The 17,454-nt window shown below is 31.2% G+C and overlaps 1 protein-coding gene across 1 annotated transcript in view; it reads left to right on the top strand.

The window, feature by feature from the left end:
- The window catches only part of LOC145318595 (uncharacterized), a 105,200-nt gene that overhangs the window by 63,970 nt on the left and 23,776 nt on the right, over positions 1 to 17,454 (top strand). Inside the window, exons 29-36 of the mRNA XM_080159981.1 lie at positions 5,024 to 5,099; positions 5,734 to 5,805; positions 6,977 to 7,066; positions 13,039 to 13,116; positions 14,926 to 15,003; positions 15,460 to 15,564; positions 16,918 to 16,991; positions 17,266 to 17,308. Coding sequence (XP_080016107.1) covers positions 5,024 to 5,099; positions 5,734 to 5,805; positions 6,977 to 7,066; positions 13,039 to 13,116; positions 14,926 to 15,003; positions 15,460 to 15,564; positions 16,918 to 16,991; positions 17,266 to 17,308 — 616 coding nt within the window. The remainder of the gene's footprint in view (positions 1 to 5,023; positions 5,100 to 5,733; positions 5,806 to 6,976; positions 7,067 to 13,038; positions 13,117 to 14,925; positions 15,004 to 15,459; positions 15,565 to 16,917; positions 16,992 to 17,265; positions 17,309 to 17,454) is intronic.

Genomic DNA, 17,454 nt, shown 5'->3' on the forward strand with positions numbered 1-17,454 from the left:
GGTTCTCTGTTATTTTTAGTTTTTGCAATTATTCTAATGCATGATTTTTGAAGGATTTTAATTGGTTTTAGTGTTTCTTGGTTTACTCCCGTAAATAACATTATGCCATACTCAATTATACTCTTGCAGTATGATGAATATAAAATCTTTAGATGGCGTTTATTTAGTAAATCTTTCATGATTTTTAACGAGAATACGGCTTTTTGCAATCTAAGGTGTAGGTTGTCAAAATGTTTCTTATAATTCATTTTTTCATCTAGTGTAATTCCAAGATGTTTGGCACTCTGATCGTCCTTGTTCTGATTAGCATTGCAAACAAGCGAAAGTTTATTGATTTTGCTTTGGTTATTTTCACCAAAGGAATTTGTATTAATATAGACAGGAAAATCATTTTTTAAATTAATTTCTTCTTGAGAAAAATTCTGACGTGGGGTGGTAAAAATGATTACTTTCGTCTTTTTTGCATTGATGATCAGACGATTGGACGCATACCACTGTACAATATGTGGTAAAGTGTCATTTAGTGCATTTATTAAGTCATTCAGGTTGTCTTTAATTAAAAGGGTTAAGGAATCATCTGCAAATAAATTAAAAATTGCATTGGCAATGGCATTTTCGATATCATTGATAAAGATTAAAAAAAATAATGGGCCTAAAACTGAGCCTTGTAAAATGCCCAGTAAGATCTCACGAAGGGAACTGCATTTCCCCTTAAAGTAAACAAATTGTTTTCTATTAGAAAAATAAGATTTAATTAGATTTAATGTTTGACCTCTAATGCCATAATGGTAAAGTTTACTGAATAATATTTGATGATCAATAGTGTCAAAGCACTTTTGAATGTCGATCAGTACTGCACCACAAATTTTTCCTTCTGCTTGAGTGTTTGCAATTAAGTTGCTCAAGTTAAGGAGATTGTGTACAGTACTGATCGACTTTCTGAATCCAAATTGCCTATCACTAAAAAAATGATTTTCTTCTAAGAATTCTAGGATGTTATTGTAAATGATTTTTTCAAGGGGTTTGGAGAAATTATTTACAAGGCTAAGACATCTATAATTATCAGGGGTGGAGGGATCTCCCGCCTTAAATAGGGTTATACATTTGGATATTTTCATACCTTCAGGGAAGGTACCACTGGAAATAGCTAGGTTATAAATTGCATTTAGGGGAACTGAAAGGGGTGCCGCACAATTTATTATGGTTTTCATTGAAATGTCATTTGCATCACATGATGTTTTTGGGAAACAACTGGTTATTGCATTAAAAGTTGTAAGTTCATCTAAAGGGGGGATGAAAATTGTGTCATCAATTCTATTTGGTAGAAAATCATAATAATTGCGGTTAGTAATAGGAATTTGATCTAATAAACTGGTTCCTAGAGTTGTAAAATAAAGGTTAAATTGATTGGCAATTTCTATTGGATCTGTAATTTTAACATTATTGATCAGCAGATGTTCAGTATCAATTTTATTTTTATTTATATTTAAAGCTTCTTTTAAAACTGACCAGATTTTCCTCCCATCTTTCCCAGCCTTAATTATTGCATTTTGGAAATAGTTTTGTTTGGCCCTAGTAAAACAACGTCTTAATTCGTTTCTATAACGTTTATATGCAAGAATGTTGTCTTCAGATTTGTCTTTGTGTTGTTTATTGTATAGTAGATGTTTAAAGTTTCTACATTTTAGAAGATGGTCATTTACATGATTTTTATGGTGGGTGGTCTTTTTTTTGGGTTGAATGGTTTTTTTTGGACAATATACATCATAAAGACCCCTGAAGACATCATAGAATTTGTTATAAGCTAAATTTACATCGGTAGCATGGATAATTTCGTCCCAGTTTTGTCTATTTAATGCTTCTGATAGGGAGCGAAGATTTTCTTCAAATAAGGCACGTTTTTCAAAGCTATCATTTGATTTTTGTTTAGGAATTTTTGTTTTGAAAATATTACACAAAATAAAATGATCAGAGATGTCGGAAATTATAGTTAAAGATTTTTCATGGTTGGGTATGTAATTTTTCATAAAGAATACATCAATGAGGGAAAAGGAATGCGTAGTTACGCGAGTGGCTCTAAGTTGTGTATTTAAAAACCCAAAAGTTGTCATTATATCAACAAACCTACTAGCATTACTTGTAGAGTAGGTCTCAAAAATGTTTAGATTAATATCTCCGCATATAAAAATTGGTAAGTTAATATCATTTACTTGTTGCATTAGATCAAGAAAAATATCAAAAAATTGTTCAAGCTGCTGGTAGGTTTCATGGGGGGGACGGTAGATGTTAATCATAATAAAGTGTAGATTATTGTAGGAGATTTTTAGACACATGCATTCAAAAATGCCTTCTATAAAATAATTTTCAAATAATTCTTTATGCTTAAATTTGTTATATAAATAAAAACCTATGCCGCCTCCTTTGGATTTGATTCTGTTTTTACCAGTCCAATTATATTCATTTAATTTAATATAATCCAAGTTAATTTTAGAACTAATCCAAGTTTCTTGGAGACATAGGACACTTGGAAAAATATTTTTATTGTTTAAATTATAAATAAAACATGAAAGATCATTATGCTTTGCAAATAATGATTGAGTGTTAAGTGAAAACAAGCTTAAGTTATTGTTGACATTACTTAATTCTTGGGCTATGCCTAATTCTGAGATATAATTGCTTTTTATATTCATTTCAGAACTGAACTCAGCCCAATCACCGTAAAAAATGGAATCTAAACAGTAGTTGGGATTCTGCTCAAAAGCATCTATATTAATTTTTACCTGGACCATTAATCAGGTTCTTGGGAATAGGAAGTGGCAGGGGGGCACAGTAACACTTGCACACCGCTAGCAACACCAACAACTTCAGACACTACGACACCATCCGCTTCGCACACAACAGTTTCAGGCTTGACTCGATCTTGTACACACATTCCACACACTAAAATATGGGTACATATATAAATTATAAGGCACATATATTGTTATTAGGGGGGCTCATTCCCATTCAATGATATGATAAATAGATAGATAGATACATAGATAGGTCGATATATAAAAATTGAGCATTGACGTGAATAATGATTGTATATTTAAAGGGAGATTTTTCATACACAGTCCCTTTAAGACAGAATTCAGCATTGAGTTAAAGATAGAGAACAAAATTAAATTAAATGGTTGAGACATAGTTTAAAAGTAAAATGGATTTGATCTCAAGTGCCAACAGGCGCCAGCTATGTAAGTATGCTTTATTATTGCATGCTTCCAGTAGCGTGGTTATTTGCAGTTTATACATGATTTTATAATAATAAAGCCCAATGGCACCGCCATAAAAACTCTATATGTGAATTTTTATGGGCAGCTGTATATTTATGTATAATTTGCACAACATAAATATAGATCACAATTGTTATTATTAAAAAGGTGGTTATGATGGTAATAGCGTAATTCTGGATACAACTTTTTTATATTAATAATAATATTAGAGTGAATAATGCAGCGTACTTTTTTTAGGCTTTAATGAGTGGAGGATAAGCAAAATTTTGATCATAATGTTTAACTTTTAATACCAGTTTTTTTTATTTTGGCATTCCTGTCGGGTTGGTCCCTGTTTTGGCTGGCGGCTGAAGTGCCAGGGGTTGAGCTGTCGCCATCAATGGTAGCGCGACTAGCTGCTCCCTTCTTCTTGCCAGTCTTAGGTTGGATGGGGAGGGGAGGATAGTCATCATTGTCAGGATCCATTTGGGCAGGAGACTGACTGTCAGCATTTTTCTGAGGTTCAGGTTCAGGCTGCATTCTGCTGCTGGTGGTGAGTTTGGCAGCTGTCCGTAGCTGTTGGAGGTCAAGCTGAACATCACTGAAAAATTTCTTTAGGTCAGTTTTAGCTTCTTTATCCATTTCAAATGCTAAACGGAAAAGATCAGATTGATGGGCAAGGGCGTCAGGGACAATCTCATGGAGGGGGGGAGGTGGTTGGACCATGTTGTACAGATCAGAGCCATATGGATTTTGGACTCTATACCATTTGGTTTCCCCTTTTGGTTTAAATGAGACTCCCAAGCCCTGGATTTTGCAGGCATCTACTAATCCAGACTCATAGAGGTAAGTCATGGTCTGTCTGTTTAACCCAGACAAGTCATGGCTTGCCTTCAGTTTTAATGCTTTGTTGTAGGGGGTGGCACCGGGGGCAAGTCTTCTGTTGTTATAGCGCTGATAACCCTATCTTAATTTTTGTGCCATTTTTAAAAACGTATAAAACGTTGTTCTTCTAGCTTAACTGTGGCCCAAATGAGAGCCGCCGTGTCAAAGGGTAGCTTTAAAGATGGGTTAATTTGGATCCTGTTGTTACTCACTCCTTAAGGAGATTTGGCCTCCCAGCAGCCCCGATCTTAATCCAGTGGACTTTTGGGCCTGGAGCGCCATTAAAGCATGAACTAATAGACGCGCCTATACCAAAAAGACCTATCTCATTGCTCCTACCATGGAGAACTTCGCCTGCTTGAACAGGGACATGGTGACAAGGGTCGGCGGGCGGTTCAGGGGGCGGGAAGAGACGGTGATTGAGGCTGGCGGCGATTTTATTAAATAATCTAATAGTCATATACCTAGGTTGCTTCCCAGTTTTTAAAATTCAATAGAATCTTTAAAATTGACGATTTTATGTTTATTTGTTTAAAAATAAGAAAAAGTCCGGATTTATGTGGTGCACCCTGTAGTTTTACCCATCTGGTAAAATTTACATGGACGAAGCCCAATCTATCCCACTTTTGAGCAAGACGATTCCTATATGACGTCATATAAAGGGAAAAGAAAAAGGGAAGGGGGGGAAGAGAATCTCTTCAAAAGAGATGGGAGAAAAGGGAATCGTCTTGGTAAAAAGTGGGACAGATTGGGCTTCGTCATTTACATGGGATGTTTGAAGGTAAAAAAGACCCAAATTTATTTTAAAATGTCCTTAATTTACATGATTTGTTAAAACTAAGGCCTTTAATAATTTTTTACTTGAATTTTGTTATACACTTTAGATCTAGCCCTTCGAGAATAGAATATGACCAGCTGGCAATATTACAACCTGCCAAACTAACTACTCAAATAGTCAAGGTAATTAATAGAGTATGATTAGTTGGCTATATTATAACCTACACAACTAACTACTCAAATAGTCAAGGTAATTAAAAAACTTACAATAAAAAGGATTTGTTAAAACCTTACTCTTGTTAGATTATATTATTTAGTGTATGTTAGACTTTAGTAAAACGTTTGATATTATTAAATTAATTTTTGGCTCAACTGCAGTTCAAGGTAAAATGTTCCTGGTAACGAATTTTTCCAAAAATCTGTAACGGCCAAACAGTGGTACGTATATATTATGCTCGCACAAAGTATCAACTGACATAAGCAGGCCTGCAAATAATCTGTAATAGTCATTTATCAGTAATGCATAATTATTTCGCATTGCAATTAGATGCACAGAAAAAAAGCCTTTTTACGTTTTTTTTCAACAGTAAAGCTTTCTCTGTGCATTATTAGATCTTGCCTATTCTTGGGTTTTTGTATGCCTTCTTATACAACAGTGTGCGGGCAAGAAATGTACGTTCAGCCGTTTGGCAGCTAGAAGCATTTAAAATTCATAGATTTTTGGAGATATTCGTTACCAGGAATATTTTACCATGAACCATAAAAAAATCTTATAAAAGCTAATAAAACCTAAACTAAAAGGTTTAATTACTCGCAGGCAAGCACAGGAGAGCCTGTAGACACCCTCCAAGGTGGTCAGATGGTCGCCATGGTCAGCAAGGACCTTCAGGTAATATTCAAGTAGGACGAATGGTTACGGACCCAACATGTAAAATCCTCAGAATTTAAAAACTCAAGGCATCATACTTTTAAATTTATTCAACGTTTCGAGGGCAAAATTGCCCTCATCATCAGGAACTAAACAAAAAAATAGCAATTATAATTTATCAAAATATGCATTTTCAGTCAATTATTAATTAATATATGTTTTAAAGGCATTTTCACATATAAAAAAGAATTAAAATTACCTATAGTTACACATTGATAACAAATAAAGTGAATAAATAAGATATATGTTTATACAAGGTAATTAAATGCAACGTAAAGCAGTTTAAGTAACATAATAGAATAAAATTTTAAATAAATCTTACTTTTTTTCGTCCATGTACATTGTTGACAAAACACAAATTGAAACTGGCAAATTTTTGATTAATTTTTTGAAAATTTTACGGTCAAATTAAACAAGTTATTAAATCATTATATACATATTCACTATATTGTGTTGACTCATTCATGTTCTAACTTTTTGAAATCTATCAATGAACAATCCTACAGATACCAAATATATGTCATTTTCACAAATGATGTATAACCCTAAATGGTCAATTAGTCACAATAATCCGTCCTACTCAAAAAGTAATTTCTAACAGACTAGGATTTTTGTTTATATTTAGTCACATATGATTCAATTCCATAATACGACCGACAAAATTTTGAAAAATATAATTTTTCTATAATGCTTTATCCCAAGAAATTGTTATATAAAACTGCCTTTTAATATTTCTAACTTACTAACTAATATTGTTCGGATGTGTTCCTTTTGGTTCACAAGGAATTGGTCATCTAGTCATCTCAATCTTATTATATTTATTAATACATGTGCCGGGTTACCATTCACTTTTAATTATATGCCCAGTATCGCTTCGAAACCGATTAATTTCCGGTGGATTAGAACCGGTTCTCAACCATACTGAAAAATGTGTATAGCAACATATTATAACCCGTTTTCTACAAATAAAAAAACGTACGATCATAAGATTAAAACCAGTTATTTTAGTAGCCTGTGCCTTCGGCATATCGGGGCTGAAAAAATTGGTTTTAATCATGTAATTGTAAATTTTTATATCCGCGGAAAACGGTTTATAATACCATACGATAAAAAAACTATTATTTGTGTCCAGGGTGGCCAGATGGTGCCAGCAAGAGTGAGTAAGGATCTTCTTATCAACAGAATTGAACAGGGTGGAAATTCTGCATTTAGGGTTATCAAGGTAATGTTTTATGTTAAACATTTGTATTCAAGTCGCGGCAATGAGTATTTTGGTATTTTGGTTTATGTAGATTAATATCACTGTGATTTTTGTATTGCTATTATTATATACGTTACACATATATGTCAATAATGTACAAGTATTTTTTTTTTTTACAATAAAATTCTATGGATGTATAAATGCCAGTGTTGGATGTATATTTGAAATGTATTTTTTTTCCAGTCCTTGATGTATTAATGACAGTATAAATTATATATTAGATGTAAGTTTGCCATATGTTTTAATATTATTGTCATTTATACAGCTAAAATTTAGTTTGCCATAAATACATCAATACTTTTTGAATTGCACTGGCGAAAATACATCTACTGTACTTTTGCTGGATGTGTAATAAATGGTGGTCCCCCAAATGATACCTTATGTATTTTTGTATTTATCATAAAGTATCCTATACCCCAAACATCTGTGCATGCTACTGGGTATATATAGTATAGAGATAAAGATAAATTATTAAATTAAAGTATGTTGATCATAGGTGAGCACATTTGGGAGGCGGGGGCTTTCGTTTCTTTTTTTTAAGGCACAAAAAATAATTTGGGCCCTATTAACACCCCATCAATAGTTATGATCACGCCCTTAATGTTGATGGCTCTCTTTTTTTATTTCCATAGTGATTAATTGGTTAGAATTATACATTAATTTTATTTGAAAATATATTGTTATATATCCAATGTGTGAGCTGCGTAGTTGTTATGAAAAAGTTGAATTTTTATAACTTAAGTTTTCTTCTTCTCTATTTCTTCGCAGTAAAGTGATATTGAAACGATCAAATGCTAATAGAGCTGTATTAGAGGCTTCGTTTATACACTCTACGGGCTTAGTTTTCCTCACATTTATTGAATAAAATATAATTGTTTCTATATTTTTCTCTCCGTGCATTATCTCCAATTGGGGTGAGTGACCCTCCCCTAAGCCCCGATAAACTATCCGCCCAGAAGAAAAAAATATAATTCTCACAAAACTTTTAAATGATTGGCCAAGCTATTTAATTGCCTAGCTGATTGAGTTCAGTTATATACTGGGTAAAAGTCCAGTAGAACACGATTCCAGTGACGTCATATTTTTCTTTCCCGTAAAAGGGAAAGGGGGAAGAAAAAAAGAGATGGGAGAAAAGGGTTTTTTTCCCCATCTCTTTTGAAGAGATTTTCTTCCCCCCTTCCCTTTTTCACTGGAATCGTGTTCCTACAAAAGTAATACAAAAGTGGGAAAGATTGGGTTGCGTCATTGGAATCTTCTCTAAAACAGTAATACAAATGGACGTATTTTTAGAATTTCAGCGCAGACTTGCCAATAAAATTATTTATAAATATATAATGACAGTTAAAAAAAACATATAAACCTTCTATGGCTAATATGTCTTATATTTTATCTCTCTCTCTCTCTCTCTCTCTCTCTCTCTCTCTCTCTCTATCCCCGTCTTTATATTTTTCTCTTTCTATATTGCTCTCTCCCTCTCTTTCTCTATTACTCCTTCACCCTCTCTCTCCCTCTTAAAAAAAATTTCTCCGTACTCTGAGAGAGGATGTTTGGAGGACAAATTATTTGGTCTTTCTATATTATACATGTAATTGTATAGAATCTTTAGTGCACTTTCACCTTCGCTACCACCTGTTTGACCAACTTTCATACCATTTTAAAAGTATTAAATCAAGCTTAAATCTTTTTTGCATATTGATAATAAACAAGCTAATTTTCCTATTAAATGTTTTATTGCATTCCAAATATATGTATAATTATACCTGTTTATGTGAAATAAAATGTTTATTTTGAAGTATCCAAAACATTTTTATCAATGAAATGTAAATAGCACGTTTTCTAACTCTCTCTTATCTTAGTATATACAAAACTTTCTTTCGGCTTGTTTTGATGGAAAAGTGAAAAAAAGTAGTGTTTAATATTGATGCCCCTCGGGGCTTTTAAACACTTACCCACGGAGAAATAGGAAAATGTTTTTTTTAATGCAAAAAAGTACTTATGATATCCTGTAAGAATAAAACACTAAAAACAAAATAAACAAAATTTAAAAAGCACACATGTCTCAAAGAGTTTAAAGGTTTATAGTATCTATTTTAAATTAAGGATTAATAATAATGTGCAAATTATTACTTTAAATTCATGGTCAGATTACTTTATTTCTATTAATGCTCATAAAAGCTGCAATCTGAAATACTTTTAAATATGTGGCTAATAAATTAAAGTTTTTTCAAAGTGAAGTTTGAGCTTGATATACAAAAATTAAAATAAGCTCATTCCTATATGAAGCAATATATTGATTTCAGTAAAATGTGAGAGAAGGCACAAATAAATAAAAAATGTATCAAATAGAATCAAATGCACCTAGCCTTCCCATTCCAATAGGAAAAAAAAGTCAATTTTGTTTTCATTCTGAAACCAGCATAACGACTGGTTTTACAAATAATAACTACATGTTGTTTTTTTCTTTTATTAATTGGTAACTGGACATTGGACAAAGTGTCTCAAAATTCCACCTTGTGATGTCACAAAAAATGAGGGAGGTGGGAGGAGAAGTGGAAAAGAAAATCCCTAAAAAGAGATGGATTTTTATGACGTCCCATGGCTGATTTTTGAGACACTTTGTCCAGTTACATTAATTTACTCAATTATTTTCTAAACATAAACATCTTTTCTAAAAATCGTAAATTTTAAAGCACAAAATTAACTTTTGTGGGGTCTTCATAAGTGAGGACAAACAGTTCTGGGCTTTCAGCTTCACGAAGCAATTCATTCTCTCCCTCCTCAGCCTATCCTAATTCAATACATGATTCAGGAACACATAACTTTTTATTTCATCATTCACCACCAAAAGGAAAAACATAACTTTTAATTAAATTAGATTATTGAAATAACAATATTGTTTTGATAAATGTCTACTTCGTAATAATGTAGGGTCCTTTACTTTTAATTTACTTTTAATATAACATATCTAAGCATCAGGCAACATTACCTGATAAGTAGTTTAACCTCATCTCAAGAATTAAAGTGCACTATCATACCAAATAACAAATGATTTATTTAAGAGACTCCTTAAAGGTTATGAAAATACAGACACTCCTGAATCAATTGATAAACTTGGCAATTTGGCCGTTTCATTGAACTCTGTTGACCAGCTAGGGATATATGGGAATACATCAGATAATACAAATTCTAGATTATAATAAAGCTCAATAAAATTTAATGGGATTTAAAGTCTAATATTTAATTTATCTTTTTTTTTATGTTGAAAGGAGTAGGAAAGATGCTCAGCTTTTAACTCCACCACCTTACCCACAAAATATCCCACCCCTCTTTTTGTATGTAACAAGGATGACAACATCCATAAAAACGAAGCACCTAAACGGTAGGACAAATGGACATTAACTATAGTTTGTATAGTGTCTGAAAGCTGAATAATCAGAATATAAAAGTATAAGAGTCGAAGCAAAATTGGAAGTAAATTTGTTGAAAAACTGCTTGATACAGTATAATGTTTATGGACATACTTACAGTTTTAGGACTTGATTATAGAGTTGCTTCGCTTATGATATTGTTCTTTGTTGTCCCAGGAATCAATATACAAAAATCATATCAAACAGGTAATTAGATCACATAAAAATTTGTTGTTAAAAAAGTAGAAAAATCAACATGTTTGAAATAGACGTACGGACATTCTGGTAGTGATTATAGAGTTGCTACTCTTTCTAAATCGTACCTAATTACTACAGGAATCACCATGCAATGTTTGATATTGATAGGACAATTCTAACATGCCTAAATTAATGAATAAAAGTTCTGTCTTGGACGGACGTACGGACCGACCCTAATTATAGAAAAGCTTCGCTTTTAAAAATATGGCTCCTTTTTTGTAGCATGTACTGTACACTAACCCTTATACTCTGATCTGATTTGAGGGGGTAAACCAACCACATATCAGAATTATGCTTTGATCTGATTTGAGGGGGTATACCAACCACATATGAGAATTAGCACTAAAATATTTTATTGCCAATAATCCTATGATACCTGTGCACACAGAAACTGTTGGTCAGGGACATCTCTACATATCAGCAGGAATATCTCTATCAAGTTCTCTGAACTCAAGGAATTCATTCCTATTAGAGGAGTCACAGGATGAAGTTGATGATGTTACTTTCCCACCTTTTCAAGTAAGAATAAGATCACAAGTGATTGAAGGATTATCAGTTTTTTCAAGATAAAAATATTCATTTTTCTTTTAGTTTTCATTAAATTAAATTTTTTTAGTTTCACTTAGTTTACTCATCACTGATTTTAAGGATATATATTAAAATATTGTAGAGTTACTCCTGATTGTAGCAATCCACAAGAATTATTGAAATATATGTGAATATCACATCCCAATCTAGAGTGAAGAATGTATCTTTGCCAATAACATTATATCTAATCTAATAGATCTTAGACAATCTATTAAGTTGTGAATTGAATTCACAAAATAAGTCAAATATTTTATTTAGAAAATTTCTATGATTACTGTACAAATATATTTGAATGTTATTAATCCAATTTCATGGAATTTTCTAAACTTTTCAGATTTAATTAGAATATTTTGTAGTTGATGATGTAATTTATTTGCTCATTCCAAATCAAATCCTTTTACTTATTTGAATTTGGTTCTAAATTCATGTTGTCCAACTGTTTCTCATTTGTCCATGATCCCAATTCAATTACCAGCTTAATACCTTTCTTCTTGTGTTTATTGGTTACAAAGAATGTGGCAGATATTTAGATGAATAATTGTTTTCTGGTTGTTTTCATTGTTAATTTTTTTAGTAAAATAATGTCTTTCTTTTGAAATATAATTATGCCATAAGGGGGTGATTAAACCCTTAATAGAATCAACAATATTTCTTTTTTAAGCTCTTTATAGTGCCTATAAAAAAAGGGATAGATTTGAAATCATTTGGCAGAAAAATTTCTAATGATGTTATATTAAAATGATGGACTATTTGAATGTGACGTCATTTGGATATTTCAGACAAAAGTTTTTTGATTTACCCCTTTTTTAAAGGCACTAAACAGAGATTCTTTCTTTTTGTTTTTAAAGCTTTAACCCTAACACCTTTTTTGATATGCCACTATAGGGAAGAGAAGAAGCAGTTTTATTAGCTATAATTTTGGTACTAAGAAACTTGACCAGTACAACCATATTTCTGTTTTATTTGTGCTGAGATAAATAGATAATCCAATATATGTCTACATGTGTGTATCATATTTGTTTTATATACAAAGATATATTTTATTATGTTTCGTACTGTGTAGTTTTATTTTTGGATATTTTTTTCAGTATTTATATTTTACATTAATACTTTACTGATGTCATATAACATATTTATATTAAAAATACATAGTTTTGTTTTGGTATCTACAAATTGTATAGAGTAAACTTTGTAGGAAAACATTATCTAACAAAAGTTTTTCTTGTCTGCTTACTATCTTTACTTTATGAAATGTCCATCTCTCCATCTTAAACTCTGGAATAAGGTATAACCAACGACCAAATAAATATAAAATAATATTTGGGGGTAGATGATAAGGTCATAAATTTTAATTAATTTTACTGTGTGTTGACCACCAATGACAGATGAAAATAAAGTATAGATTGTGATTTTTTTTCAAATTATTTTGTTGTTGGTATAAGCTGTTTTAAATTAAGCCAGTGTTTTTTTTTTCATTACTATAACCTATTTCACCTTATTCGGTGTAATACTTTTAACAAAACCTAATTACGACCATTTGAGACAGACAATACATGTTGTAAATTATGAAAATTGGTAAACAAACAAGTTTATTGTCTACTCTTAGAAATTTCAACGAAAAAAAAATTTTGATTTCTTTTTGATTCAAACGAGGTGTGGTTAATTTATTTATATTTTTAGGATACCCGAGCTTTGATTGTACGTGAGGTACTGCAGGTTGAGAAAACTTATGTAGAATCTTTACAAATTTTGATCATGGTAAATTTCATTTTTTTATTTTTTAAACGCGAAGCTTTTCTATAATTAGGGTTGGTCCGTCCGTACGTCCGTAACGGATAGCTGTTTTCGTTAATTTAGGTGTGTTAGAATTGTCCTATCGATTTTAAACTTTGCATGATGATTCCTATAGTAGGTACGATTTAGAAAGCGTAGCAACTCTGTAATCATTACCAGAATGACCGTACGTCCATCTTAAACATGTTGATTTTTAACTTTTTTAAAAGCAATTGTTTATGTTATATATTTATCCAATTGATCTCATTTTTAGAATAGTATAAGCGAAGCATCTCTATAAGCAAGTCCTAAAAATGTCAGTATGTCGTTAAACAGAATTCTGTATTTAAGAAGTTTTACCCATAATTTTGTCAAAACTTATATATCTATATTTTGTATATTTCGTTCTGACACTCTACAAGAGTTAATGTTCGTCTGTCATACCATTTTAGAGCTTCGCTTTTATGGATGTTGATGTTGTTTCTTAATATTCATACAACGAAACATACGTTGCTTTAAAGTAAAGAAATATGTATATACTTTTGAAAAACAAGGATGACAACATCCATAAAAGCGAAGCACTGAAACGGTAGGACAAACGGACATTAACACTTGTATAGTGTCAGAACTGAATAATCATAATATAAATGTATAAGAGTCAAAGAAAAATTGTAAGTAAATTTGTTGAGAAAAACTGCTTGATTCGGGATAATGTTTATGGACATACTTACACTTTTAGGACTTGATTATAGAGTTGCTTCGCTTATTACATTATACTTTGTTGTATAAGGAATCAATATACCAAAATTTAGATTAATCAAAAATTAGTTCACATAAAAATTTGTTGTTAAAAAAGTAAAAAAATCAACATGTTTAAAATGGACGTACGGACATTTTGGTAATGATTATAGAGTTGCTACGCTTTCTAAATCGTACCTAACTACTAAAGGAATCACCATACAAAGTTTGAAATCGATAGGACAATTCTAAAATGCCTAAATTAACAAATAAAAGCTATCTGTCTCAGACAGACGTATGGACCATGTAAAATTTGAAATCGATAGGACAATTCTAACATGCCTAAATTAATACAAAAAGGTATCCGTTACGGACGGACGGACGTACGGACGGACCGACCCTAATTATAGAAAAGCTTCGCTTTTAAAAACCACTTTATTTTTTCACAATAAAGTATGTTATTGTGATATTATTGTACATTTAATCAAATAAAAATTTGTGTGCTCAGTGCAAAAACTTGATTGAAAAATACCTTAAAATTTTGGATTTTGATATGTATTCAAAATATTTTGGCTTAGGCATAAAAATTACTTTTATTACTGGTATTTTCATTTGCATTCAGCAACGGACCTAAGGTCTAGAGGGGATCAGAGGAAAGGAAGGGGGGGGGGTGAGGGGAAAAGACAAACTTACCTTCTTAATTCTAAATTTAAATAGGGAAGTAAAAATGAAATTTCTTATTTTATTGGTGACATTTTTGTTAACATTTCCCCCATAATAGTAAAAAACCTTTCTTCGACCTATAAAAAGTACTACTGTAATTGAGAACCATTTCGTTTCAGTGGTTGCAAGATCCTTAGCTTACTAACTAAGACTAGCAGACATACTGTTACTTTATGAAATGATTTTATTAACATGAGACATGGTACATATAAGTTTGTGATGTAATGTTTATTTTTCTGCTTATCTGCATTAAAAGGCACAAAAATAGATTCCAATAACAAAATTTTCATAATAATAACTTTCCCTAATCCTGATTGATCTATATAATTTTAGAAATATATGAACCCGCTGAAAAACCCGGCAAATGCATTTTCGTTGGAGTCAAATCTTGTGGAAGATATTTTCTATCAGGTAGTTTTCATAATTACATAATGTAGCGAAGTTTATTTTTATAAATTTAAAAATACTCTGGTACATAAATCTTCAGAAATAGCGATGTCTTGAAAAATCCTGTACTTCGAAATTTTGTTTGGATTGTTCTTCAAATCCATCGCTATATAGCCTAAAACTTTTTACCTCCTTTATTGTATAGAACAATCGGTACAACAATTTACGAGATCTTAAAGGACATTCTCGAACATTCATTTATCTTACTACCTTATAGTAAATAAATTTGTATATTTGAATGTATGTACATGAATCCTATAATATCTAGTAAACGGCTGAACCACTTACTAGGCCTTCCTTAAATTGTTATGTGTAAGGTCCTTATTTTCAATTGCCTTTTTACTTTTCTATTTTCCCCCCAAAAAATCTACAACTAAAATTTTTAAAAATCTTCCAATAAATCTTTAAAAATCTATTTAGATTCCAACAATATTGGAGCACCATGAAGGATTTCTGGAAGACTTGAAAGGTCGTCTTGAAAACTGGGATCCTAATCAAACCATTGGCGATTGGTTTATACAATCGGTAAGAAAATTGCTGATTTTTATCCTCCTATTATATAAAGTAGTAAGCTTTTTTGTTTGTAGCGAAGTATCTCGCTTGCCGCTGAACCGATATGGTTCTCATTAACAGTAAAGCTTCTTATAGGTCCCGTGATGGTTTTAGGCTATTTTTTTTTATAAAAAGTCTTGGTATGGCTATCCTTTCTTCCCTTTTATGAATCCATATCCCTTCAAATACAGAGCCCCAAGATGTTATAAGCGCAGTAGCCACCAATAAAAAAAGAAGATATGCTAAAAAGCGAGGTTAATTTTTTCTGTGTAGTTTAAATTATCTGTAATGGACTTTTTAAAAATTATTTGTGTATGTTTAACCTAAAAATCACCTTTGATATCATGGATCAGGATTATTTTGCCATAAATTTAGGTGTGTAATAACTTCTGCATAGAGTTTAATAATCGCAAAAAGACAAAATAGTTGAGTTATAAAAAGGAAGTTTAATTATTTAGCTAGGCAACAGAAAAGGCAGTTTGGCACAAGGTATTGATATACGGGTTACAAATCATTATTACTTTGAGACCTGGGCGGAAATTATTACACACCTTAGATTTAAAGGTTGAAAAACAATTATATTGATTCATGAATATTTCTACAAAACTTAATTGTTTAGAATCAAAGAGAATCAATAAAAATGATTAAAAAATGTGCGTGCTTTTAAAAAGATCAATATAATTGTTTATTCTTTAAAAAATATCTTCTTTAAAATTTTAAAGTGCAGCTACGTTATAAATAGTATAGGTTCATACGTCCTACCGTTACTCACTTTAAGATTGCAGAATCTATACATCAATGCGCAAATTTAGAAGAAGTCTTGACAGTCTCTCACACAAATTTATTATGATATTACTTTCATTTTTATAAATTATTTGTTAAGCAACTAACAATTTTGTATTTGTTATTTTATTATTGGATTAAAAAACATAATAAATTTAATGAAAGTCTAAAGTGCTATTGAAACCATGGTAAAAAAAATGTACTATTTAATTCTAATATAAAATTAAAAAGAACAGGATGTCTTTCTCTTTGTATATGGTTTCTCTTTTAGTGAAGCTTCTTAAATTTCCAGGGAAGATTTAAAAACTGATTTAAAGGGCCCCAGAGGACTTTTTAATTTCAAGTATGGCTCAGCCCCGAATCCGATTTATTTCTTCTTGATATTTTAGACAATCGTCCACGAATAAAAAATAGAAAATCATAAGATTAATCCTAACTTTGTTAACCATTGCTTTTGGCCCTTTGGGGTAGCAAAATAGAAATTGCAATATTTCTTTTCCTTATCCGCGGACAACTATCTCTAATATTCTTTAATTATTTTAGTTTTCTAAGAAGAGTGTCCTAGAGACGTATACATGTTTTATTAGAAATGTTAAGAAAGCAGACGATGCTATTAGGTAAAAATTATTGTATATGGATAGTAAAATAGCTGAGATAGAGAGGTTTTAAAGTTCTGGATGCATTGACAGACAAACGGACAAACAAAGGGGATTTTAATGCAGTAGATTCGTTTAGTAATTAAGAATGAACCGTCGTATTTCAATTGAGCATTTAATAGTTTAAGACAGAAAGACGGACAAATTGAAATACAGAACGCCTGAAGATAAATAAAGTTCAAGTAAACTCATCGTTTTATTTTAAAATGAAATATATAATATAAAATTCTTGTAGGTTAGCAAGAAGTCTGAAGCCTGCATTTGAAAGATTTTTACAGGTTATTAAACTTTTTATGCATATTACAGTTTTACTGAAACTTATTTTTGTTAGCAAGTTTGATAACATCCATAAAATAATATTTTCAGTATGTATGTTGCTTAAATTACAAGATATTTAGTTTAGACTTATCAGAGTTGTTAAATT

The sequence above is a fragment of the Acartia tonsa genome, chromosome 5 (genome assembly GCF_053477335.1).
Source record: "Acartia tonsa isolate MP-2025a chromosome 5, ASM5347733v1, whole genome shotgun sequence".
Classification (NCBI taxonomy): domain Eukaryota; kingdom Metazoa; phylum Arthropoda; class Copepoda; order Calanoida; family Acartiidae; genus Acartia; species Acartia tonsa.